At 48.9% G+C, this 24,471-nt stretch overlaps 1 protein-coding gene across 6 annotated transcripts in view; it reads left to right on the top strand.

Moving 5' to 3' along the window:
• Positions 1–9,108: 9,108 nt before the first annotated feature.
• Positions 9,109–24,471, top strand: part of LOC105480821 (WW and C2 domain containing 1) — a 175,174-nt gene continuing 159,811 nt past the window's right edge. For 4 of the 6 annotated variants that reach the window (XM_024792595.2, XM_011739993.3, XM_011739992.3 and 1 more), the window contains exon 1: positions 9,109–9,370. In XM_024792595.2, coding sequence (XP_024648363.1) covers positions 9,252–9,370 — 119 coding nt within the window. In that variant the 5' untranslated portion in view covers positions 9,109–9,251. The remainder of the gene's footprint in view (positions 9,371–24,471) is intronic. The other 2 variants (XM_071097774.1, XM_071097775.1) reach the window with 1 other exon arrangement.

Genomic DNA, 24,471 nt, shown 5'->3' with positions numbered 1-24,471 from the left:
CACTTGTAATCCCAGCACTCTGGGAGGCCGAGGCAGGCAGATCACCTGAGGTCAGGAGTTTGAGAACATCCTGGTCAACATGGTGAAACCCTATCTTTATTAAAAATACAAAAATTAGGCCGGGCGCGGTGGCTCACGCCTGTAATCCCAGCACTTTGGGAGGCCGAGGTGGGCGGATCACAAGGTCAGGAGATCGAGACCACGGTGAAACCCCATCTCTACTAAAAATACAAAAAATTAGCCGGGCGCGGTTGTGGGCGCCTGTAGTCCCAGCTACTCGGGAGGCTGAGGCAGGAGAATGGCGTGAACCTGGGAGGCGGAGCTTGCAGTGAGCCGAGATCACGCCACTGCACTCCAGCCTGGGCTGGGCGACAGAGTGAGACTCCGTCTCCAAAAAAAAAAAAAAAAAAAAAAATACAAAAATTAGCTGGGCATAGTGACAGACGCCTGTAATTCCAGCTACTTGGGAGGTTGAGAATTGCTTGAACTCGGGAGGTGGAGGTTGCAGTAAGCCGAGATCATGCCATTGCACTCCAGCCTGAGCAACAGAGTGAGACTCTGTCTCAAAAAAAAAAAAAGAGAAAGAAAGAAAGATGAGGAGGTGGTTGGGCCCAGTGGCTCAGGTCTGTAATCCCAGCACTTTGGGAGGCCGAAAAGGGTGGATCATGAGGTCAGGAGATGGAGACAATCCCGGCTATCATGGTGAAACCCTATCTCTACTAAAAATACAAAAAATTAGCCAGGCCTGGTGGCATGCGCCTGTAGTCCCAGCCACTCGGGAGGCTGAGGAGTAGAATTGCTTGAACTCAGGAGGCAGAGGTTGCAGTGAGCCAGGATGGTGCCATTGCACTCCAGCCTGGGTGAAAGAGTGAGATGCTGTCTCAAAAAAAGAAAAGAAAAGAAAAGAAATAAAGAAAGAGGATGTAGAAGAGCTACACTAGAGGGGTGAAGATTGCTGAGCATACAATTTATGAGATGAGTGAAGACATTAAAATGGCCAAGAATCAGACAAAAGAATCAGACCTGAGCTAGGGCTTAGGTCAAAAAGAAGGAAGCGACGTAAGGGAGTCTGTGAAGGCAGAATGCTGACAATTCCTACCTAGATATCTGTAGGGAATATGAAATAGGGAGGTAGAGAGTGGAGGGGGAAAGTGGGGTGAAGAAGCCGGCTTGAGGAAAAGAGGTGAACTCCAGCTTGGATACAAGCTGGAGTTGGCTTGTTGGCTCAGAGTAAGCAATGACCTTCTGCTTCCAGGAAAATGGAGAAGGCACATTTTCCCCTATTCCTCCAAGTGGTTCAACTAAAAACCTTGGATGTTATATATAAAACAAATATGAGAAGACTCAGAACAGTGCAAAGAAGAAGGCAGATGGCTAGGGAACTCACAATCTGAGGAATGACATGGTGGTGAGTTCCCTGGTTTTTCTTTTTGCTTCACATATCCCAGGCTGAGTGCTTGAGAAGCAGACAACCTAAGAAGGCCAATGTCCAGATTCCAATTCAAAATCACTCATCATATCAAGAACCAGAGATATCTCAAACCAAATTAAAATAGCAATAAATGCCAACACTGAGATGACAGAGGTGTTAGAATTGTCTGACAAAGATTGCAAAGCGGCCATAATAAAATGCTTTAATGAACAATTATGAATACACTTGAAACAAATGAAAAATCAGAAAACCTCAGCAAAGAAACAGAAAATCTCAGCAAAGAAATACATGACATAAAGGAGAACCAAATCAACACGTTAGAACTGAAAAATACAACAAATGAAATAAACAGCTCCATGGATGGGCTCAAGAGCAGAATAGAGGGGACAGAGGGAAGAGAATCCACGAACTGGAAGACAGAACAATCAAAATTACCCAATCTAAATGATGGAGAGGAAACAGACTGAAAACAAATAAACAGAGCCCCAGGATCCCATGGGACTATAACAAAGACGAGAGTCCCAGAAGAGAGGACAAAACGATGCGATTGTAAAAGGATTCAAGGAAATAATGGACAAACACAACCCAGCTTTGACAGGAAACATGAAACTACAGATTAAAGAAGCTGAGCCCCCCCTCCCCGCACCAAACTATGAGATAAACCCAAAGAAATCCATGCCAAGACACATATTTAAATATCTGAAAACTAAAAACAAAGTAGCAAAATATCCAACCTTCACTAGGCTTTACTGGACCTTTGAGGCAACTGCAGCTGAGTAACTAGGGCTGTGGAGTGGCGACTCCGTTCACCTGGATTAGGATGGAGATGGCGGTACAGGAAGGCATGGGTTTGAGGTCAGAGAATCTTGTGGCATTTTAGGGTTACCACCTTCTAGCTTGGGTGCCCCCATCAAGAGCAGCCTCCCGTGGTTTTCAGTGGAATGGGAACAGCACCCTGGGTGTGAACATACTGTCTTCAGGGCTTTTGCTCCTGCTGTTCTCTTACCCTGCAATGCATGATCTTTGGTTCTTCACATTGCGGGCTGCTTAAGGTTTCTGCTTAAATGCTACCTCCTGAGAATGGCCTTCTCCTCTGGCCCAGTCTAAAGAAGATTCTCAACCAATCCACACCCTACCAAATTCTTCACAGCACGCTCCTTCCTTCATATTATTAACAACAACTTACAATTACTTTTTCATGTGTTGACTTGTTTATTATATGTTACTTTACTAAACTGTAAGCTCCACGGGACCAGAAATCACCCTCGTGTCTCAATACTTGTCTGGCAGACAATAGGCAGACAAAAAAAGGTTCTTGTGGAATAAATGAATAACAGAGCTGAGCAGGGAAGGGGACCTATATTTAACAGAGCTTCTGCATTTCAGAAGCTGAGCTAAGCACTTCACTTGTATCATCTCATATAGTTGTCACAAGTCAATAGTGAGGCAGCATCGTTGCTCTCATTTTTCTTAAGATGTTGGTGCTGTCATGTTACAGGTGAGGAAACTGAGGCTCAGAGAGATGCAGTCTCATGCCAACAGTCACACACTGACCAAGATGCAGAACCAAGTTTCAGATCTGGATTGTTTTTTCCGCCCATGTATTTTCTACTACTCCGCCCAGCCACCCTGTTGAGGCAGGTTGTTGTGTAAACCCAACCCTATACCCTTCTTGCCAGGTGATTTGTAAAATTCACTCCATTTGCTTATCTTTGCAGTGGTGAAGTTCTGAGAATGAGGTGTGAGACTACGTACAGTGGACAGGTAAAGTGTATTTCATTCCATGCATCTCCAAGCAGTTGGGCTAGAGTTTAATTTAAGCGCCTGGGTACCATGGCGATGCAAGCTCTATAAATACCAAGAGAGAGGCTTCTTTCAGCCAGTCTGCTGGTGACTGCGCTTGTACCCCCATCCCCGTTTCCCACCAGGGCTCCACTGCTGCTGTTGAGTAGAGGAACAGAGGAAAGCACTGCTTTGCAAGAACTCCCGCCCTCTGCTCATGGACTTGCTCTCTCCTCTCCACACCCCCACCCTTGAAACTGAGATTTCATCACCACCTCCTCCTTTGGTGCATAATTCATTTCCTCTTCAATGAAAGACACAACAGCTCCCAGTACCCACAGAATCCCTTGACAAGAGAGTCGGAAATAGGATGCACTCAACCTCTCCTGCCAGCTTCAGCCTCTCACAGAGGAGAAATCAGCTCAGTTAAGAGTTCGAGACCAGCCTGGCCAACATGGTGAAACCTCGACTCTACTAAAAATACAAAAATTAGCTGGGCGTGGTGGCGGGCGCCTGTAATCCCAGCTACTCGGGAGGCTGAGGCAGGAGAATTGCTTGAATCCGGGAGGTAGAGGTTGCAGTGAGCCGAGATCGCACCACTGCACTCTAGCCTGAGTGAGAGAGTGATACTCTGTCTCAAAAAACAAACGAACAAATAAACAGCAACAACAACAAAAAACAAAGAAAAAAAAAAAAGAACCAGCAAGGAAACAAGTGGGAAAGAAAGGCAACAAAGGGAGAAAAGTACCCCTCTTTCCACAGAGACAGCTGAGCCTGTGAAATCCCCTGACACCAATCCCCTTGGGGGTCTTGTGGACAGCACTGGGCAGGCGATGGAGGATCAGGGCACTATCTCTTCCTCTTAGAATTGAGAACCCCCACTTCAACTCTGTCCTCTCATTGTCAGCTCAGCTATGACCAGTTTTAGTGTGCCCTCATCAACCTCCATGGCCTCCTCCATCCGCTCCAAATAGACACATAACCCAAACATAAGTAGGAGTGTAAGGAGAGTCTCCTGGCCACCCCACCTCCTTTCCCAACCCGACTGTGGCCCTGAAGTCTCTCCTTCATAGGCATTCTAAAGCCCACACTGGGAGTCAGAAGCAAAAACCCACTAGAAGCAGCTAAGTTGATATCTGCGTGACTATAGAAAAGTCACTCTGCCTCTCTGAATCTCAGTTTGCTCATCTATGAAATGGAACCAGCAGGAACCAGGGCAGTAAATCATTATTCATACAAACTCCATTTCTCTGTCTGTAAAATGAGTAGGCTGTGCAAGACTTGTTTCAGTTCATTTCGGAGCACTGAATTAAGCATGGAGGACCTAGAGGTAAATAAAAAACCATCTCTTCTGCCTCGGCTCTCATGTTACCAAGGTTTCTTCCACCCCCATCTTCTCTGGCTTAAGACGTGTTTTCCCATCATTGGAAAAAACAGTCCACAGCACATTTATGAACCTCAAATAATGCATGACTCAAGAAAGGGTACATTATTGGCTCCATCATAGAACATAACTGTGCATTCCCCAGGATGTGTGGGAGGGACGGCATGAGGTAGGGAGATACAGTTATGGAGCAGGAGGCAAAATCTCAGCAGAGGTTCTCAAAGCCTCCATTTCCCCTGAAGAATACAGATGCTAACAGGAAACTCGACTGCTGACATATTTGTTCCTTCTTTTTTACATTTAATTTCTCCTCTTTACCATCTTCATGGAATATGTGACTCTAGCTCTCTGAAACACTCTAAAACACGTGTGGAAAATGGCCTTTCTTCCTGGCAGTTGCAGTGGAGAAAAGGATTTAAGTGGGCATCGTTTTTAAAAACAAGACAGCCTGTCCCAGGCTCAGGTGATTCCTTTGGGTCACCGGGATGTGGCCTTTGTCATTAGAAAGGCTTGGCCTGTGGTCACCTCTGCACTGCCCAAGCCTGTCTCCTTCAACTCCACACACAGGCAGTCAGACACAGCCCCAGGAGGATGGCCAGAAGAGACCTGGGCTTCTCGTCTTCAGTTCGGATTCCTACAGTTCAGTCACCTGTAGAATAACATCCAATTCAGCCTATCACGTGGCTGAGCCGGTTTTACCTTTAATCTCTTCCACGTTTGCCCTCAGCCTCGAAGAATGTCCAGGATGATTCACGCGCCATCACATGGGGCAGGCAGTCATCTGTTTTATTACCTCACCCTGCTTGCAGCTTCTTCGAGATAACCTGGGATTCTTTCGCTGGGGGTGGATGGGAGGTAAAAAGAGCGAAAGACCAAGCTCTTAATTCAGGAGTCAATTCCTGCTCTGGTCTCTCTTTCCTGCTTCCCAGGCCAGGTCAAAAGGTCCAAAGCAGCAAGCCATTTGGAAAATGCCAGGGTTTGGGCGGCCGGACTAAAACGAAAGCAGGACTTGGCAGTCTAAAAGGTGTTTTCTCTTCACAATCAATGCCAACCAATAAAAAGGCTTGGTTGAAAAATAAAGCCAAAAAAAAAAAAAAAAAAAAAAAAAAAAAAAAACAATTAGGAGGACTGTTGCAAGCAACCAGGCATAATTTTCAGGAGGGGAAAGGACGTGGATTTGTGTTTTGAACAGAAAATACTTCAATTGGTCCACATTTCATAAAGGTGTGTCTGCTGCCAGGCACAGTGCTCCGAATGCACCGCACTGCAGCCCGAGATGAAGGCGTGCTGCTGAGTGCCAAGCCCTCACATTTCTCCTCCTGCTTTGCCCTAACCACAAGCCCAAAGGAGTCCATATTGTTATGTGATTTTTTTTTTCAAATCAAAGACTGAGACTTCAGTGAAGCAAGCTGCCCAAGGTCACACAGCTAGAAAACCGGGTGGGCTTGGGACCCAAACAGCCTGATTCTACAGCTCTTGCTTCTCAGCCAAAAAACTATGAAGCAAACATCAACAGAGACGAACATTTGTCAGTATCAGTCATGTTCCACATCCCAACCACGGGGAGGTTCTGGGGCTACAGAGTGATTTAAAAGAGAAAGAAAGTCTCCAATCTGAGTGACAGAGCGAGACTCCGTCTCAAAAATAGAAAGAAAGAAAGTCAGCCAGGCACGGTGGCTCACGTCTGTAAGCCCAGCACTTTGGGAGGCTGAGGTGGGCGGATCACCTGAGGTCAGGAGTTTGAGACCAGCCTGGCCAACATGGCAAAACCCCAGCTCTACTAAAAAATACAAAAATTAGCTGGGCGTGGTGGCACAGGCCTGAAATCCCAGCTACTCTGGCGGCTGAGGCAGGAAAATCGCTTGAATCTGGGAGGCAGAGGTTGTAGTGAGCTGAGATCGTGCCACTGCACTCCATCCAGCCTGGGGGACAGGGGGAGACTCCATCTCAAAAAAGAAAGTATAGGTTAATGACTGAGAACACTGCACTGGAGTCAGACCTGGTCTGTTTTATGAGCTCTGTATCCCGGGCCAACAACAAAGCATCTTGGAGCCTCATCTGTAAAATGGGTATAATAAATAGCCTTCCCTACACCAGAGGGTTGTTATGAACATTGAGATCATGTATTCAAAGAACCTAGCACCAGGTTGGCTTTGCTTTGGGGCTACTGCTCTAATCCATAGTGGGTTTTTTTTTTTGAGACGGAGGCTGGCTCTGTCGCCCAGGCTGGAGTGCAGTGGCCGGATCTCAGCTCACTGCAAGCTCCGCCTCCCGGTTTACGCCATTCTCCTGCCTCAGCCTCCCGAGTAGCTGGGACTACAGGCGCCCGCCACCTCGCCCGGCTAGTTTTTTGTATTTTTTAGTAGAGACGGGGTTTCACCGTGTTAGCCAGGATGGTCTCAATCTCCTGACCTCGTGATCCACCCGTCTCGGCCTCCCAAAGTGCTGGGATTACAGGCTTGAGCCACTGCGCCCGGCCCCATAGTGGGTTTTTATGTAGTGAAGGCTTGACCCACACAGAGGAAGTGTAGAGGGCTGTGGGAATTCCCCCAAAAAGGAATGGGGAATTCCATCTTTTGGGTGTTGAGGGCCAGTCTAAGGCTGGTGTCCCTGGACTCTGGTGCCTGGTATTTATGGAATGAAGGACGGCCAAGCACTGAGCCCCTGGGCCTGGCCTCAGGGAAGGAATTAACTATGCAGAAGGCATTTGCAGGCGAGGCTCACTCTGGTGGGTCTTTTCTGTCAAGAGGAGATGAGACCACAAACACGATTCCCTCTCTTGCTCGGCAACACCCTGGCCCATACAGCACAAGGTGCTGGCTCTTCTGGAAGACCGTGGGCCCCAGGCAAGAGAAGACACCGAACTGGGCTTCCTTCCACCAGTTCAGCTTCCTGCCATATGCCTAGGGCAAAAAAGGGTTAAATTCCCACTCAGTACACAGATGTAAGAGGAGATGGGGAAGTGACCAGCCAGCTGATCATTCACTCAATCATGCTAGCTTGCTTTTTGTATTTAATGCTATATTTTAAATTAATTAATTAATTAATTTACTTGAGACAGAGTCTCGCTCTGTTGCCCAGGCTGGAGTGCAGATCTTGGCTCACTGCAACCTCAACCTCCCAGGTTGAAGTAATTCTCGTCCCTCAGCCTCCCGAGTAGCTGGGACTATGGGTGCCTGCCACCACGCCCAACTAATTTTTTTATTATTATTATTTTTTAGTAGAGATAGGGCTCACTATGTTGGCCAGGCTGGTCTCAAATCCTGACCTCAGATAATCTGCCTGCCTCACCCTCCCAAAGTGTTGGGATTACAGGCGTGAGCCACCATGCCCAGCTAATTCTACATTTTTAATTTCTCAAGAAACTGATTATTTTATTCTCTTGAACATTTTTCAAGATGGAATTTTGCTTTGCTTACTTTTTTCGTTTTCATAACCCTACTTCTCCCAAATCCATAACACACCTACCTCAAGGTATCACAGGAAAGAACGCCTGTTCTGAAGCTGCTAGCCACAGCCTGTCACAAGCAAGTCCTCAATTTAGCTAACAATAACAATGGCATTACTATTACTTTTACAAAGTGTTTTCCCTGACACCCTCTGGAAGTCCGCCCAGGAAAGCGGATCCACAGCGCTCCTAATTTTAGGGGCCCTGAGGGGAGCCAGCTACATTTCCAAATGGTAGGGAGGGGTGGAGGGTGGGCGAAACGTCGTAGGGAGAGTTGAATAGAAGGAGACAGATGGTGCGTGTGTTGGGGGAAGGGACCAGAGATCCTGGAAAACTTATGTTTCCCAATTCGCAAGAATGTTTCCATTTAACCACTTCTTGCCTGACTCCTGATTCTACACCACAGAAAAGCAGGGAGTTTTAAGATTTGGGGCCACCTGTGCCAAGAGCCTGGCTACTCCGGGTGGAGAGAGACAGGAGCATTTTAACTAGAGGCAGAGCGGTTTTCGGCCCAGCCCCCTAGGTCTGGGACGCAGGTGAGGGGCGGTCTCTCCTTCCCCTGGCAGGGGCAGCGTAGGGGTGGCCGGAGGCTGGGACTGTCCCACGAGGGGGCGCGTCTCGGGCCCTAAGACCCGCCCTCGTGGCGCTGCGCGCTGGGAGGGGACCCGGGAACCCAGGCGGCCGGCGCTCCACCTCCCGTTTCCGGGGCAGCGCGGTTACCTGCACCGCCCGAGCCGCACCTGGCGGAGGCAGAAGTCAGAAACCTAGCGAGCTCAGAGCGGCGTAGCGGAGAGGAGGGACGGCACCCGGCTGCAGGGAGGAGAGGGAGGCGGCAGCGGCAGCGGCGGCGTGGAGGGCGCAGCGCGCTGCGCGGCGGAGGAGGGCAGACGGCGGCGGCGGCGCTCGGCTCGCTCTGCCCGGCCGGCTGGGCGCGCACCCGGGCTCGCACCGCGCCGCTGCGGACGCACATGGCAGCGTGAGAGGCCGGCGGCGGGAGGAGCGGGCGGCGCCGGGTCGGGGACGCAGGGCCGCATGGACAGCGGCGCCACCCCGGCCGGCCCCCACTAGGGCCCCCCATCCGCGGGCGCCACCCCCCGGATCATGGTGCCTCGTCGGCCGCCCGGGCTAAGAGCGGCCGGCTGGAGCCGCTGAGCCCCCGCTGCGGTCGGGAGCTGCATGGGGGAGCGCCAGCAGCGCTCGGGAAGATGCCCCGGCCGGAGCTGCCCCTGCCGGAGGGCTGGGAGGAGGCGCGCGACTTCGACGGCAAGGTCTACTACATAGACCACACGAACCGCACCACCAGCTGGATCGACCCGCGGGACAGGTAGGACCCCGGGACCCTCCTCCGTGCCCCCACACCCCCGCCCGGCCCCCCACCTGCCTCTGCAGCCGCCGGCTGGGACTGGGCGGGGGCGGGGGAGCTCTGCGTGCCTCTTGAGCTCTTTTCAGTTCGCCACCTCCTGCTCCCCGCAACCTTCTGGAGCGCTGCTCCCGCCTCAGTGGGCAACTGAGAGGAGGCGCCTGCCAGGGAGCTGGCCCAGGCTGCCCCACCGCCATCCCCAGTTGGAGGACTTAGGCCCCAGCCGACACCTGCCAGGAGTTTTGACCTTAAGCTCTAGCCCCGCCCGCCCCCTTTGGGAAGAGAGGTCGGGCGGGGGCGGGGGTTGGGGGAGCGACCTAACCGGGTGAAGCCGGGTCTTCCCGGGGACGCTTCCACCCAGCGTGGGGGTGGGCGGATGGGGATGGGGAGGTGTCCGGTTTGGAGGGGGTGGTGAGGACCCCAGGATTCCGTGGGAGACCACTGGAGAGAGGGCACTTGGCTCAGGGGAAGGCATCCTGGGGTGTGCTTTTTGACAGGTGCCTTGGAAGCTGCTGAGAACAGCACAGGGGCAGCCAGGGGGGCCGTGGAACCCGAGGGTGGGGAGGAAGTGAAGAAGCGGGGGAGGGCAGATGAGGGAGACTGGTTATCCAGGAATCTGGCAGCAACTTGGAAGCTGTTAGGATGGAGATGGAGGTGAGAGGCCCCGGAAAGCCCTGCCCCTCGCCTCTTTCTCCTCCCTTTCTTCCCTGGTCGGGGGAGGGGGCGGCGAGGCTCCTCAGCCCTGCACCAGCGGGACCTGACCTTGGTGGGTACCAGGCCGCTGTAGGTTGAGATGATGTGCAGAGGCAGGTGGAGCCTGAGATGGCTCTGTGTGGCTCTTACCTCTCCAGACTTTCTCCTGGTTGGTTGGCATTTCTTTGCTCACATGCTACACGTACAGATACATACACCCTCTCCATGTGTGTCCTGGAGTCCCCGGACCACGGTGTTGCTGACACGGTCTGTGGGCAGTGTCTTGGGGAATGTGGACTTTAAACGTGTCTGTGACCTTGGGGGTCAGGTCCCTGTAAAGCAACCAAGGTGAATTTCTTGGACTCTTCATCTTGTGTGGTTGGGGTGGAGGTGTCCCAGAAGTGTATGTAGCAAGATGTGAGTTAAAAAAAGAAAATAAGCAGAAAGAAAATGAGAGTTGAGATTCTCGGTATCTTCTGGGAGCACTTACATTCGTTCGTTCATTCATTCATTCATTCATTCATTCATTCAGTACTTCCTGGATGTCTCCTCTACACTCAGCACCATGCTGAATGTCTCATGAATGTAATCTGGAAGGTAAATATTTAGTGCTAGAGAGCATCTCTTAGGTAAGCTACCTCAACCTCTGAGCCTCAGTTTCCCTGTTTGTCAGATGTGGGAGGCCCACCATTTCCCTGAATTTAAAAGGTTTGCTTGGAAGGGAATATTGGGATGCTTAAAAGTTGGAAGGGATGTAGATCAGAGCCCAACTCCCATTTGAAACATAAGAGAAAATTTGAAGCCCAGAGGTGTGATTTGCTCAAATATTTTTATTTTTCTGCCATTCTGCATACCAGTTCTTCACCAGCTCTGAAGTGCTAACCTTCAAACTTGTCACCCTGACACGCTGCTTCCCTGCCCCTACTCAGGTCAGTTGCCGGCTCTGTTACTGTGTTGGTGCACTTGGCAGCATCTTTTCTCTTGTCCTTTTCTCAGAGCAGACACAAGTTCAAGCGTATGTGACCTGCCCCACTTTAGGTCCCTGTAGTTTACTGAGGCCTGTGTGCTGTTAGCAATTGGACGTCCTGTTGGAGGGAAAGGACCGCCACTGCCAACACTGATAATCATGCATCTGGGGACTTCTAATACAGCAATAGGAGACTCCTTTCAACAGTAATTCTTTACCCTTGGAAAAGGGCAAGCAAGTAGCTTCTATCAAGAACTGATTGGCTAGAGCACAGTCTCCCAAATTTTAGTGTTACATGGACCACCTCCATGATTTTTTTTGCTATATCCACCTGTGCTATTGCTTACTTACTCCTTGACTTTAGATCAACTCACTTTAAAAATTTGTGTACTATTTTCACAAATGGGAAACTAGCTATATCTATTGTCATAAAGGGGAAACAAAAAAGATAGGCAAAAACAAAAACAAAAAAACAAACAGTGTTAGTATATTTTAGCTAGGTACTGTGGCCAGCCTAAGGCCCCAATGCCTTGCTTGCCCAGCCTTTGTTTTTAAGCAGATTGACAAGCCATGGAGAGGAGGCAGAAACACAGTGGCACTTAGGTGAGTAGCTCACCTTCTTCATCTTGTGTCACTGGTTTTTTTGTTTGTTTGCTTTTGTTTTTTAGTTTGTTTGTTTTTGTTTTTTGGAGACAGAGTCTCTCTCTGTTGCCCAGGCTGGAGTGCAGTGGCAAGATCTTATCTCACTGCAACCTCCGCCTCCTGGGTTCAAGCAATTCTCCTGCCTCAACCTCCCCAGTAGCTGGGACTACTGGCGCATGCCACCACGTCCAGCCAATTTTTTGTATTTTAGTAGAGACAGGGTTTCACCGTGTTGCCCAGGCTGGTCTTGAACTCCTGAGCTCAGGCAATCCGCCCACCTCAGCCTCCCAAAGTGCTAGGATTACAGGTGTGAGCCACCACACTTGGCCTTGTGTCACTGGTTTCGAAGCTTCATCTCTGTACCTCCTTGTCATCCCACCTGCACTGGGCTGGTGTTGGGCCCCTGAACTTGGGATCCTGAGGGGGGTCTCAGGTCAACTCTGGGGGTCACTATTGTGCTCGTTTTGGAAAAACAACGTACAGCTTTGTACGTTTTGGAAAAGGGCTAATTGGAGGATATCCACTTGTGGTTTTCTGGAATTTCCCTCTGGCATACCCCATTTTTGCCTTTTAGTCCTGTCTGTGTGGCCTTGGGCAAATCGCTTGACCTCTCTGAGGTTTGAGTGCTTGAGAAGTGGGTTGGTTAGATGGTCTTCACGGGCCTGCCAGCTCTTAGATATTATTTCAAACCCTTCTGCCTCTCTTACGTCTCCAGACTCCATGAGAGGAGAAGGGGGAACAGGGATTGGCTATGAGAAAAAGGAAGAAGAAATTTAACAAAGCTGAAAAGAACCAAACTTATTTTGGGGGTGGTGGGTTAGGGAGAAAAAATTCTGCCAAGGTAGTTATATCCCTGCAATTAATTAATTCTGTGAGACAAAAAATTGCACTAAAAATTCCACTCCGTGTGTGTGTGTGCGTGCGTGTTTATTTGCCTTGGATTTTTCCTTACCTGAATCATGGAGATGCCCACCCATTCCCTTGAATTTAAAAGAAGTAAGTCAAATGGTCCTGCGGTCAGAAAAGTGATTTCTTAGCCACCAAGGACAAAATAGCGTCTCTGGTTACCAACCCTAAAGAATGTCTTGGCACATTCCTCCCTCTGGGGCTGAGCTGTTTTGTGTGCTGGCCGGCCAGGAGCTGCTGGGGGTAGGGAATCCAGTTTTCAGCTTCCCCTTTCACCAGGGGGTTGGAAGAGCAGCCAAGCAGCCAGCCTTGCCAACTCTCTCCCCTTCTCACCCAGGGGAAGACTGGGAGGCCGAAATTCCTGAGGATGGTTGTCCCAACAACCGGAGAGGGTCCAGTGGACAGCTTGGGTCCTGCCCACTGGGCCAAAGGCTCCAGCAGCACCACAGGCTTTTCCTGAGTCAAGGCCAGACTGGGAAGGTGACAGGCCCTTCTGGAATCAGGTGCTGTGGATCAGGTCTGAACAGCACCTCGGAGCCATGCTCCTTTTGCAGAGTAACTCCGGGTGCTTTTGTGAGCTCCCAGAAAAGGGGCCAGTGTCCTGTGTATTTCACTTCGTGGTATGCAAAACAAATGCACCGATTGTTCTCGGAGGAAGAATAGATCTTTGGGGCTGGCCCTCCCAGAGAAGGTTCCTGCAGCCTGATTCCTTCTTTTTGTGCGATTTGTATTCAGACCTTCTCATAGGAACCACCTGGGAATTCTGGGCAGTTTCTGGGACTGTGTGATAAATACCAGAGGCACACATGCCTGGAGAGGCCATGCTGAGAGGATCCAGCAATTTCTCCCACGACTTGAGGATCTTTTGCTAACCCTGTTATTTGAGAAATAATATATATGGTAGGAAGTCAGGTCTACAGCAGTCAAAAAGTCTTAACCTCCGTCAGGTCACAGACCCTTATGAGACTGATAAAGGTTCAGAACTCTTCCTAGAGAAAAGGTTTTTAAATAATTTCAGGGACCTCCTGGACCCCAGGTTCATAACTCCTGCCATAGATAAGCTTGGAAATTGCTTGCCACCATCAAAAGCCCTCCTATTTAGCTAGGTAGCAAATAATGATTGGGTATTTACTATATTCAGGCAGTCTGCTGACAGCTTTATGTGGGCTCTCTCTTTAAATCCTCCTAACAACCCTGGGACTAGGTACAACTATTACCTACCTGAATTACCCAATGCTCAGGGAGGCTTGGTAAAGCCCCTCAACCTTTGTGGAGCTGAGATGTGAATACTAGGCAGGCTCACGCCAGAACACACATTTCTAACCACTGTCTCATTTTACTTCCTGCTGAGTTACCTGCAGAATCAAGACCGCTGCTCCAGTGCCTAAGGAATTTGGCCTTGGGAAATGGAGCTAAGACAGGCATGATTTCACTTACTTGTGACCATTCTGGTGTGGCCAGGTCATGGGCACCTAGAGGGCAAATGTGGGTAAGTGAATCTTTGGCTCCTGGAATCTTGGATCTGCCACTTGCTACCTGGGTTACCTTGGTAATTGACATAATCTCCCTGAACCTTGGGTTTGTCTTGTAATGAATGGGGAGATGTCCATTAACCATCAAGGGTAGTTATGGGTGATAAGTAAGTGAAGGTAGGTAGGGAAGCAAGCATTAAGTCTGACGTGCAGGGGACACTCAGGAATGCCAGTTCCTGTAACTTTTACTAGAAAGTACCTGTGAAACACCAGCATCAAATGGAGGCTGCCTATCTACCCAATTTTGCAGCTGGAGTGGACCTTTCTGTTCGTGAAATCCAGGCCTCTCATTTCACTGATGAAATTGAGAGCCAGCCAGGTGCGGTGGCTCACGACTGTAATCCCAGCACTTTGGGAGGCTGAGGTGGGCAGATCACCTGAGGTAGGGAGTTTCGAGACCAGCCTGACCAGTACAGAGAAACCCAGTCTCTACTAAAAGTACAAAATTAGCCGGGCGTGGTGGTGGATGCCTATAATCCCAGCTACTTGGGAGGCTGAGGCAGGAGAATCACTTGAACCTGGGAGGTGGAGGTTGCAGTGAGCTGAGATCGTGCTATTGTACTCTAGCCTGGGCAGCAAGAGCAAAACTCCATCTCAAAAAAAAAAAAAAAGAAAGAAATTGAGAACCAGAGACAAGTGACTTGCCCAAGGTCACACAGAATATAAATGCCAACGTTGAGTCTAGTAAAAGTTTCTTTTTCTCTTTCTCTTACACACATTTTTTACTAAAAATTAGATCTATGTCCTTCTCATCAATGATAATCACACATATTTTATGTGTATGGCTGCCTTATTCTCCATAATCCGTTTTGATTGTATAGACCAGGAAGTTGCATTCATGGTGTGTCACAATCATTGTGAGTTGTGTCATAGGAATTTGCTATATGTCAAATGATTACAGTTCCAGTGATTGCAAGTGAATTCCTATTTTTATAGTCAATTAAAATGGATTTAGAGTTATTGTCAGTCTAATGTCATATTCCAACAAGCTTTTTTTTTTTTTTTTTTTTTTTTTTTGAGACTGAGTCTTGCTCAGTCACTCAGGTTGGAGTGCAGTGGTGCAATCTCAGCTCTTCCCAGGTTCAAGCAATTCTTGTGCCTCAGCCTCCCAAGTAGCTGGGATTACAGGTGCATGCCACCTCGCCCAGCTAATTTTTGTATTTTTAGTAGAGATAGGGTTTCACCATGTTGGCCAGGCTCGTCTCGAACTCCTGACCTCAAATTATCTGCCTGCCTCAGCCTCCCAAAGTGCTAGGATTACAGGCATGAGCCACTGTGCCCCACCCAACAAGGTTTCTTAAATGAGAGTTAAAACCAGTCTGCCAGGGAAATTACCCAGAACCTCTCTATTCTCCATGCTTCTGCTCTGAATGATCCACTAATACCTGTAGACATATAATACTAATACTTATATACAAGTTATTAGAGGGCTTTTTATCTCTTTCCAAGGCTTGAGTTTAAGATTTACGTATTCCATGGGAGTCTACCATGCTTGGGAACATCCTATGTCAATTATTAAGAAAGAAATGAGGTTTAAAAACACTAGGATTGATAATAGGGAGAAGTAAGAGATTTGGTAACCCAGAGAGGAATAAAATAATAGTCAATACCAACGTCTATTGAGTGTTTACTCTCTGCTGCCCACTGAGCTAAGCATTCTATATTGTGACCTCATTTTATCTTTTCAACAGCTATATGGGGTAAGTACGTCAGATGAGGGAGCTGAAATTTAGAAAGGTTAAGTAACCAGCCAGGCACGGTGGCTCACTCTTGTAATTCTAGCACTTTGGGAGGCTGAGGTGGGTGGATCACCTGAGGTCAGGAGTTCAAGACCAGCCTGGCCAACATGGTGAAACCCCGTCTCTACTAAAAATACAAAATATGGCCGGGCGCGGTGGCTCAAGCCTGTAATCCCAACACTTTGGGAGGCCGAGATGGGTGGATCACAAGGTCAGGAGATCGAGACCATCCTGGCTAACCCGGTGAAACCCTGTCTCTACTAAAAAAAAATACAAAAAACTAGCCGGGCGAGGCGGCGGGCGCCTGTAGTCCCAGCTACTCGGGAGGCTGAGGCAGGAGAATGGCGTAAACCCGGGAGGTGGAGCTTGCAGTGAGCTGAGATCCAGCCACTGCACTCCAGCCTGGGCGACAGAGTGAGACTCCGTCTCAGAAAAAAAAAAAAAAAAAAATACAAAATATTAGCCGGGCGTGGTGGCACATGCCTGTAATCCGGCTACTCAGGAGGCTGAGACAGGAGAATCGCTTGAACCCGGGAGGCGGAGGTTGCAGTGAGCTGAGATCGCACCACTGCACTCTAGCCTGGGCCACAAGGGTGAAACGCTGTCTCAAAAAAAAAAAAAAAAAAAAAAAAGGGTTAAGTAACTTGCTCAAGATCACCAACAGGTGTTGCATCCAGGACTGGAGCCCACCTAGCTGGATACTGGCATCTACACTCATACTAGCTGTAGCCTGGTCTGGCTCTGTGCTGGCTTATTAATCCATCTCAGGGCCCCAGAGTGCCCTGTTGACAGCTGGGCTTGAGAGTTACCATTTGTTCTTAAAACAGCTGAACCTGATGTGGATCTCAGGGAGAGACTTTGCTGGGGAGCCTTAACCAGAGAAGCCAGTGAGATCCTCATGGCAGCTTGGGAGCTTAGGAGTTTGGTATAAACTCCACCTTCTGGGAGCAGCTGGCTAACCAGAGCTTTGGGGATGGGAGAAGAGAGATGCAGGCAGAGGGACTCTGAAGGATGCAGTGTGTATAGGGAGTTCACAGTCCTTTCCAAGTCGCTTGGGTAAATGCTCCCAACAGCCAGGGAATGAGTAGCCAAGGCTGTTCCTCTCTGTCGCCATCCCTCCCCCTCCCGGGGAGAGGGCTTAGCCAAACTGACCCAATTTTCCAATTCCCTGGGGTCCCAGATTGCTGTGAGAAAAACACTGCCCTTTTGAAGGGAAGAGAATCAGGTTGCCTTAGTTACCTGGAAGGTTGGCATGCCAAGTTCAGGTGCATATAAGGAGAAACAAGGCTAGAATAGGGGAGTCAAAGGTGGCCACTGTCTTGCTGCACGGTTCCCTCAGTGACAGAAGGCTTGATCAGGCTTCAGTGGCATTTGCAGGGAATGCCGACCTAATGTCAGGCGCTGTCCATGACGTGTATCAGGAGCTCTCTCCAGTCACATGTAGTGCTAGGTGATGAGGCTCTGCAGCCTCCGGTTCAGCAAGGGGCCCTGGATAAGAGGAATCCACTTCACTTGGAGAAGTGGCCTGGTGACATCCCTATCACCAGCTCCTGGCTACTTGCTACGGGAAGCACTTCCACTTGGACAGAGCTGAGGGCTGGATCTGGGCAAAAAACTCCCGTCTTGCCTCTCCCAGCATGGAGATGGCCAGCCAGCTGCACACCTTTAGGTAGAACAGCGAAAGGCTCAGTTGCTGCTGCCTCGAATCGGTTTCTGAGTGAGATAAAGAAAGAGAAAACTAAGAAACGGGATACAGTGACATTTTGTTATTAAACCTTCCCCAGCAGGCCATTTAGCCTTTAGTTCCTGAGCAGCAAAAAATAATAATAATAATAATGGGGTGGCGGGAGGAGGGGGCAGGCGTTCACTGTTGTGTGGGAGAGAATATTCTCTAAAGATGTGGCATGGGGAAGAGGGGGTGGAGCAGAGAGTGAGGAGGAGGGGAAGAAAAAGGACTAGTGTGGTGGGTCACATGTCCATTCTCCCCACCCCCCACCCCTTGCCAATTGCCTGCTCAATGCTTCTACCCATGACATCTCTCTGTTGGGAAGAAATGGGATCTTTCAGTTTCAAATGTCTGCCAAAGAAAAGGGATGGAGGCTTAAGTTCTCACTCAATGGTCAGCCAGAAAAAAAAAAAAAAATTGAAGCTGCATCAAGATTAGGGACACCTTTGTTGGCTTTTTTTTTCTTCTCTTGCTCCATTCATCATTCTCTGGCAGCGAGGACACCAGGCCAACTGCAGCTGCTGACTTTCCCCAGTCGGCTGCCTGCTGTTGCCCGGGCCTGTTTTGGTAGCAGCCCCCACAATGGCTTCCTCCCTGCCCAGTGGCGGTTACTTGTTGGATTCGTCCCTGGGGCAGCCCCTGGGATCCACTGACAGGTAACAGACTTGGAAGGATGAAATGTCAAGATGCAGGCATCAGGTGGCTGCTAGGATGAGATGACCCTGGGACAGCCTTCCAGTCCTACATCTGTCGTGGTTTTTCTTGGAGAGTCGCGCTGTGAGCATTTCACTGTGTATTCCAGGAATTTCTTACAAGTGCATTGTTTGACTTTGTATCACTAACAGTGAGAACAATAACTGGCACCTGGTGATAATGGTGATTAATAATCATGATTGTCTTTAAAGATCCTTATCCAGTGTCTGTTACATGCCAAACACTATTGCCATCATGTTTTTCTGGCATTTTGCAAATGGGGAAACTGAGGCCGAGAGACAACTCAAGTGACAAGCTCATGTTTTCACCATGGAAAAAAAAATGTATGTGTGTGAGTGGTTCCACCCAAACATGGGATTGCACACCACATGATTCACGATTCCCTGTAGTAGATAAGCTCTCCACAAAGATCATTAGAGGACACTGAGTCAAGTCTGGCTTTGTCACTTTAAAATAGTAAGTGGGGCCGGGCACGGTGGCTGATGCCTGTAATCCCAGCACTTTGGGAGGCCAAGGCGGGTGGATTGCCTGAGGTCAGAAGTTCAAGACCACCCTGGTCAACATGGTGAAACACCATCTCTACTAAATATACAAAAAAATTAGCCGGGTGTGGTAGCAGGCACCTGTAATCCCGGCTGCTCAGGAGGCTGAGGCAGGAGAGTCGCTTGAACCCAGGAGGCAGAGGTTGCAGTGAGTCGAGATTGTGCCATTGCGATCCAGCCTGGCAACAAGAGCGAAACTTCGTCTCAAAAAAAAAAAAAAAAGTAAGTGACCTTGAACCAGTTCCTTCTCAGCTGTAAAACAAGGATAAGGGTAGAACCTGGTCAGGCGCGGTGGCTCACGCCTGTAATCCCAGCACTTTGGGAGGCCGAGACGGGCGGATCACAAGGTCAGGAGATCGAGACCATCTTGGCTAACACAGTGAAACCCCATTTCTACTAAAAATACAAAAACAAAAAAAAAATTAGCCGGGCATGGTGGCGGGCGCCTGTGTCCCAGCTACTCAGGAAGCTGAGGCAGGAGAATGGCATGAACTCAGGAGGCGGAGCTTGCAGTGAGCTGAGATCGCACCACTGCACTCCAACCTGGGCGACAGAGCGAGACTCCGTCTCAAAAAAAAAAAAGTACAACCTACCTACCCCTGAGAGTCATGGTGAGGATATGACCTCCAATATAGAAAATCTTAAAACAATGCTTAGTGCACATCATGCCTTCCAGTTAGCTCAACCTACCCTCCTATGCATTGGTAATGGCAGAGGAACTAAAACCCTTGTTTCTCCCTTGCCAACTCTAGTCTCTTCCTGGTGGGCCATGGCTCACCTGAGCCACGTTGACATTAGAGCTCGCAAACCACCTTGGCAGCACTCATTGTATGAATCAATAAACTCCCCTCCTCCCCCAGTCTTATCGGAGGCAAGCCCTTCTTTGGAATTTCTGGACTGAAGCAACTCTTGCCAGTGAGCTGGCACCAGGGTTGTGTGTGAATCAGGGTAATGAATTGCAGTTGTCATGGCAGAGCTAAAAAGGCTGATGCAGGAACTGGAGGTCTCTGGAACTCATTTGTAACTGCTTTGATATCTTGTCCCCTCACTCAGTCTTCCCTTTTGCGCTGTTTGAGAGCTGTTTGAGGACCTGCTGATTTGAGCATGGTGGTGTTGCAGGAAGGGCATTGGCATTTATCACGTCCCACCCAGTGGGGGGTTGGACATTCACTCAGCAGGTATTTATGGAGTGCCTACTGTGCTCAGACTCTGTTGCCAGAGCGGAGGATCAGAGCAAAGTCCCTGCTGCAATGGGGTGTGCACACAGGTGATGAGACTGGGAAATAGTTAAATAGATAAATCGCATTATGACTGGGGATTTGGTGTTCTCTAGAGCTCTTTTAGGAAGGTGGAGGGACAGACCTGGTGACATCTGTTGACAGTGGTGGTGCAAACCTAGATTTGAAGCCGGGAGACCTTGGGGCCTTTAGTAGGATGTTATCAAGAGCCTATTGTGGTGAGGTAGGCTAATTGCTGGGAATGCTAGGGTGATACACAATAGAGTCTCCAACTCACAGAATTTACTACAAATTAGTGAGAGGCACAGCTAGTCATGGAGCTGTGCAAATATAGTAGAAATACCAGGCTCTCTGAGTCTGTTTTCTTCCTCTCCTGTCTCATCTGGACACATTCAGTCATTTAACAAATACTTATTGGATAGTGTACCTGTAATACGTCAGGCATTGTTTGGGCACTGGGGGTTCAGCAGGGAATAAACCAACAAAACTCCTGTCCTCATGGAGCTTACTTTCAAGCGCAGTGGTTGTCAAACTTGAGGAAATATCAGAACCACCTGGAGGGCTTGTTAAATACTCAGTTTGAGTCAGTGGATCTGGGTGGGGCCCAAGAATGTGCATTTCCTGCAGGTCCCCAGATGATGATGCTGGCTTGACCCCACTCATACCAACCAACTAATATACTGACTCATTGACTCCTTATAATAACCTAGGAGAGGGTACTCAATTATCCCTGTTTTGCAGATGAGGAAACTGAAGACAAATGAAGTAACTTCGTCCTCCCTATGCTAAGAGAGCTAAAGGAAATGGTCTCATGAGCCAACACTGTCTACCTGTGTTTATGAGGACTGTGATTATGAGGACCATATATCATGTTCTTTTCTTTTGCTGACCAAAGCCTGACCAGTAGCAAAATCCTGTGGGTTTTTTTTGTTCATTAAAAGATAAGGCACAGGAGGCCAGGTATGGCAGCTCACACCTGTAATCCCAGCACTTTGGGAGTCTGATACAGGAGGATGATTTGAGCCCAGGAGTTTGAGACCAGCCTGGGCAAGAAAGTGAGATCCCACTTTGAAAGTAAGATGGGATCTCACTTTCTTGCCCATCTCTACAAACATTCAAAAAATGAGCTGGGCATGGTGGTCCACACCTGTAGTCCCAGCTACACCAGAGGCTAAAGTGGGAGTCGCTTGATCCCAGGAGGTCAAGGCTGCAGTGAGCCGTGTTTACATCATTGCACTCCAGCCTGGGTGACAGAGTGAGACCCTGTCTCAAGAAGAAGGCAGGCAAACACGGGGAAGCAGCCAGTCTAAGCGGATTCCAGAAGACCGAAGGGACTTCTCTTTCGTTAGAATGTATGGAATTTGAATTTTCATGGCCACGGCAGGATCAGAGGAAACTGCCCTCCCTGTTTCTCAGTGGAACTGAGCCAGGACTCCCCTGCACTGATCTGCTCGGGAGAGGAAGGGTCCCTGGGCTCCTGCACCCCAGGAAACTTTCCCTACTTCATCTCCAGGAAGTACAGGGAGGTGGTTTTGAGGAAGAGCAAATACCTCCTCTCGTGGAATCCTCACTTCAGCCCTCTAGGGAGGTCTTACCCACCGCTATTCCCCTAGACCACTGCTTCAGCTTTGCATACCTTTGTCACTTGCTGGTTCTGTGACCTTGGTCAAAGTTACTTACGTCTTTTTGAGCCTTCATTTCTTTTTTTTTTTTTTTTGAGACAGAGTCTTGCTCTGTCGCCCAGGCTGGGGTGCAGTGGCCGGCTCTCAGCTCACTGCAAGCTCCGCCTCCCAGGTTTAGACCATTCTCCTGCCTCAGCCTCCCGAGTAGCTGGGACTACAGGCGCCCGCCACCTCGCCTGGCTAGTTTTTTGTATTTTTTAGTAGAGACGGGGTTTCACCGTGTTAGCCAGGATGGTCTCGATCTCCTGACCTCGTGATCCGCCCGTCTCGGCCTCCCAAAGTGCTGGGATTACAGGCTTGAGCCACCGCGCCCGGCCGAGCCTTCATTTCTTCATTGGCAAAATGAGAATAAATTAGAAGCCATCTCATAGAGTTAGTAATAATCACATTAGACATCTCTCATTATATTCAAGTTCCACTGACCGGGCAGTTCTAATGGCAGCCATTATAGTCCCCGTAATATATTTGATAATTTTCTCTATAGTTACAGAGTTACTGCTCAATTCATTTATTCTGAGGACCAGATTTTTTGGATGTAAACCACTTCTTGTTTCTCTCTGAGAAAAATGTCCCCTGGAAAAACTGGTCATGCCTAAGAAGATAGACTTCTTCCCAGTAGACAATGACTTTTTCTGGACAGGAATATTAAGAGGTGTCTTAATAGCTCAAGGAGTTTCAAAACAAACATAAGTGGCTTATTTCTGTTGCTGATATAAAACATTTACCAGCAGCCGGTGGAGGACCTTGGGGTTTTCTTCAGCCTCTTCACTGGCCACCAGGCCCTCCAAGGTTTTGGCCCTTGTACAACGGTTCTTCAATGTGGTTCCAGACCAGCATATCAGCTTCACCCGAGAACCTGTTAGAAACACATTCTCATGTTCCATGTTAGACCGACTGAATGAGAAACTCTGGGGGTACAGCCCAGCAATCTGGGTTTTCATGAGCTGTCTGGGTAACTCTGCTGCCCACTCAAGTCTGTAAACTGCTGGCTAAGTGTTTGCACCCAGAAAGACCTCAGATATTTGTTAGTGGTTGAATGGCAGACACTGACCAGGATTGCAGAATATTCTGAGCACAGGTGCATGTAGCCAGTTGAAATAGTCTTAATTAGCTTATGAACCTTTTTTTTTTTTTTTGAAATGGAGTCTCACTCTCACCCAGCCTGGAGTTCAATGGCGTGATTTTGACTCTCCACAGCATCTGCCTCCTGGGTTCAAGTGATTCTCCTGCCTCAGCCTCCCAAGTAGCTGGGATTACAGGCATGTGCCACCATGCCCAGCTAATTTTGTATTTTTAGTAGAGATGGCGTTTCTCCATGTTAGTCAGGCTGGTCTTGAACTCCCAACCTCAGGTGATCCACTCGCCTCAGCCTCCCAAATGCTGGAATTATAGGCGTAAGCCATTGTGCCTGGCCCAGTATTTTTTTTTTTTCTTTTTTTTTTCTTTTTTTTTTTAGTAGAGTCAGGGTTTTGCCATGTTGGCCAGTTTGGTCTCAAACTCCTGAACTCAGGTGATCTGCCTGCCTTGGCCTCCCAAAGTGTTGGGATTACAGGCATGAGGCACCGCGCCTGGCCAACTTAGGAACATTTTTAATATCATTCCCCAACCCTTACTGGCCACTCTAAACCTCCACACTCCCTTCTCCAGGCCCTCACCATCGCCTCACATCTTCTTGGCATTAAGATTCAGCTTACAAATGAAGTTTAGAAATACCTTCCCCACCTCAGCCCAGGCTCCATAGCATCCTGCACTGTGATAGAACGGCATGATTTCCTGCATCTTTTCTATTCTTGGTTAATGGGTAGCTCAATGGCTGGCATGCAGTAGAAGCACACTAAGCCAGGCTTGAATGCTCCCCGGTCGAGAGTTTTGGATTCTATTTCTGGCCCTTCCTCTCAGCAGCAAATCTTTTAACCTTCCTGAGCCCTGGTTTCCTTAGCTCTGCAATGGACGAATAAGGAACTTTGATCTCCTTTCTACAAGGAGATGAGGAGGTATGTTTGGAGCTGGGGGAACAAAAGGAACAGTTAGTGGTTCCCCGCTTCTGCTACATATTAGACTCATCAGATCACTGGAGGGAACAGCTAAAAATACCCATGCGTGGCCCACCCCCAAAGATTCTGGTTTACTTGGTCTGTGGTATGGCCTGGGCAGGGAATTTCTAGAAAGCCCCTAGTTGATTCTAGGTTGCAGCCAGATTGGAGAAGCATAGCTGTAGGTAAATATCTGCCTTCCTTACAAACATTTGTAGAGTTTGAATGAGATTAAATGAAAGTACTTTGTAAAGGTGGCAAGTGCCATAGGAACCTGAGATATTTTAAAATCTAATATTTATAGTTTTACTCGGAAAAATTGAGATGATTCAGGAAGTATTTAAAAAATAGTTGCAGGAGGTGGAGAAGTAAATATCTGGGGGACGGCCAGGTGCAGTGGCTCACGCCTGTAATCCCAACACTTTGGGAGGCCGAGGTGGGCAGACCACCTGAGGTCAGGAGTTCAAGACCAGCCTGGCCAACATGATGAAACCCCATCTCTCCTAAAAATACAAAATTAGCCAGGCATAGTGGCACACTCCTGTAGTGCCAGCTACTCGAGAAGCTGAGGCAAGAGAATCACTTGAACCCAGCAGGCGGAGGTTGCAGTGAGCTGAGATCCTGCTGTTGCACTGCAGCTTGGGCTACAGA

This window comes from Macaca nemestrina, chromosome 6 (genome assembly GCF_043159975.1).
Source record: "Macaca nemestrina isolate mMacNem1 chromosome 6, mMacNem.hap1, whole genome shotgun sequence".
NCBI lineage: Eukaryota > Metazoa > Chordata > Mammalia > Primates > Cercopithecidae > Macaca > Macaca nemestrina.
This window is presented reverse-complemented; position numbering and strand designations above follow the sequence as displayed.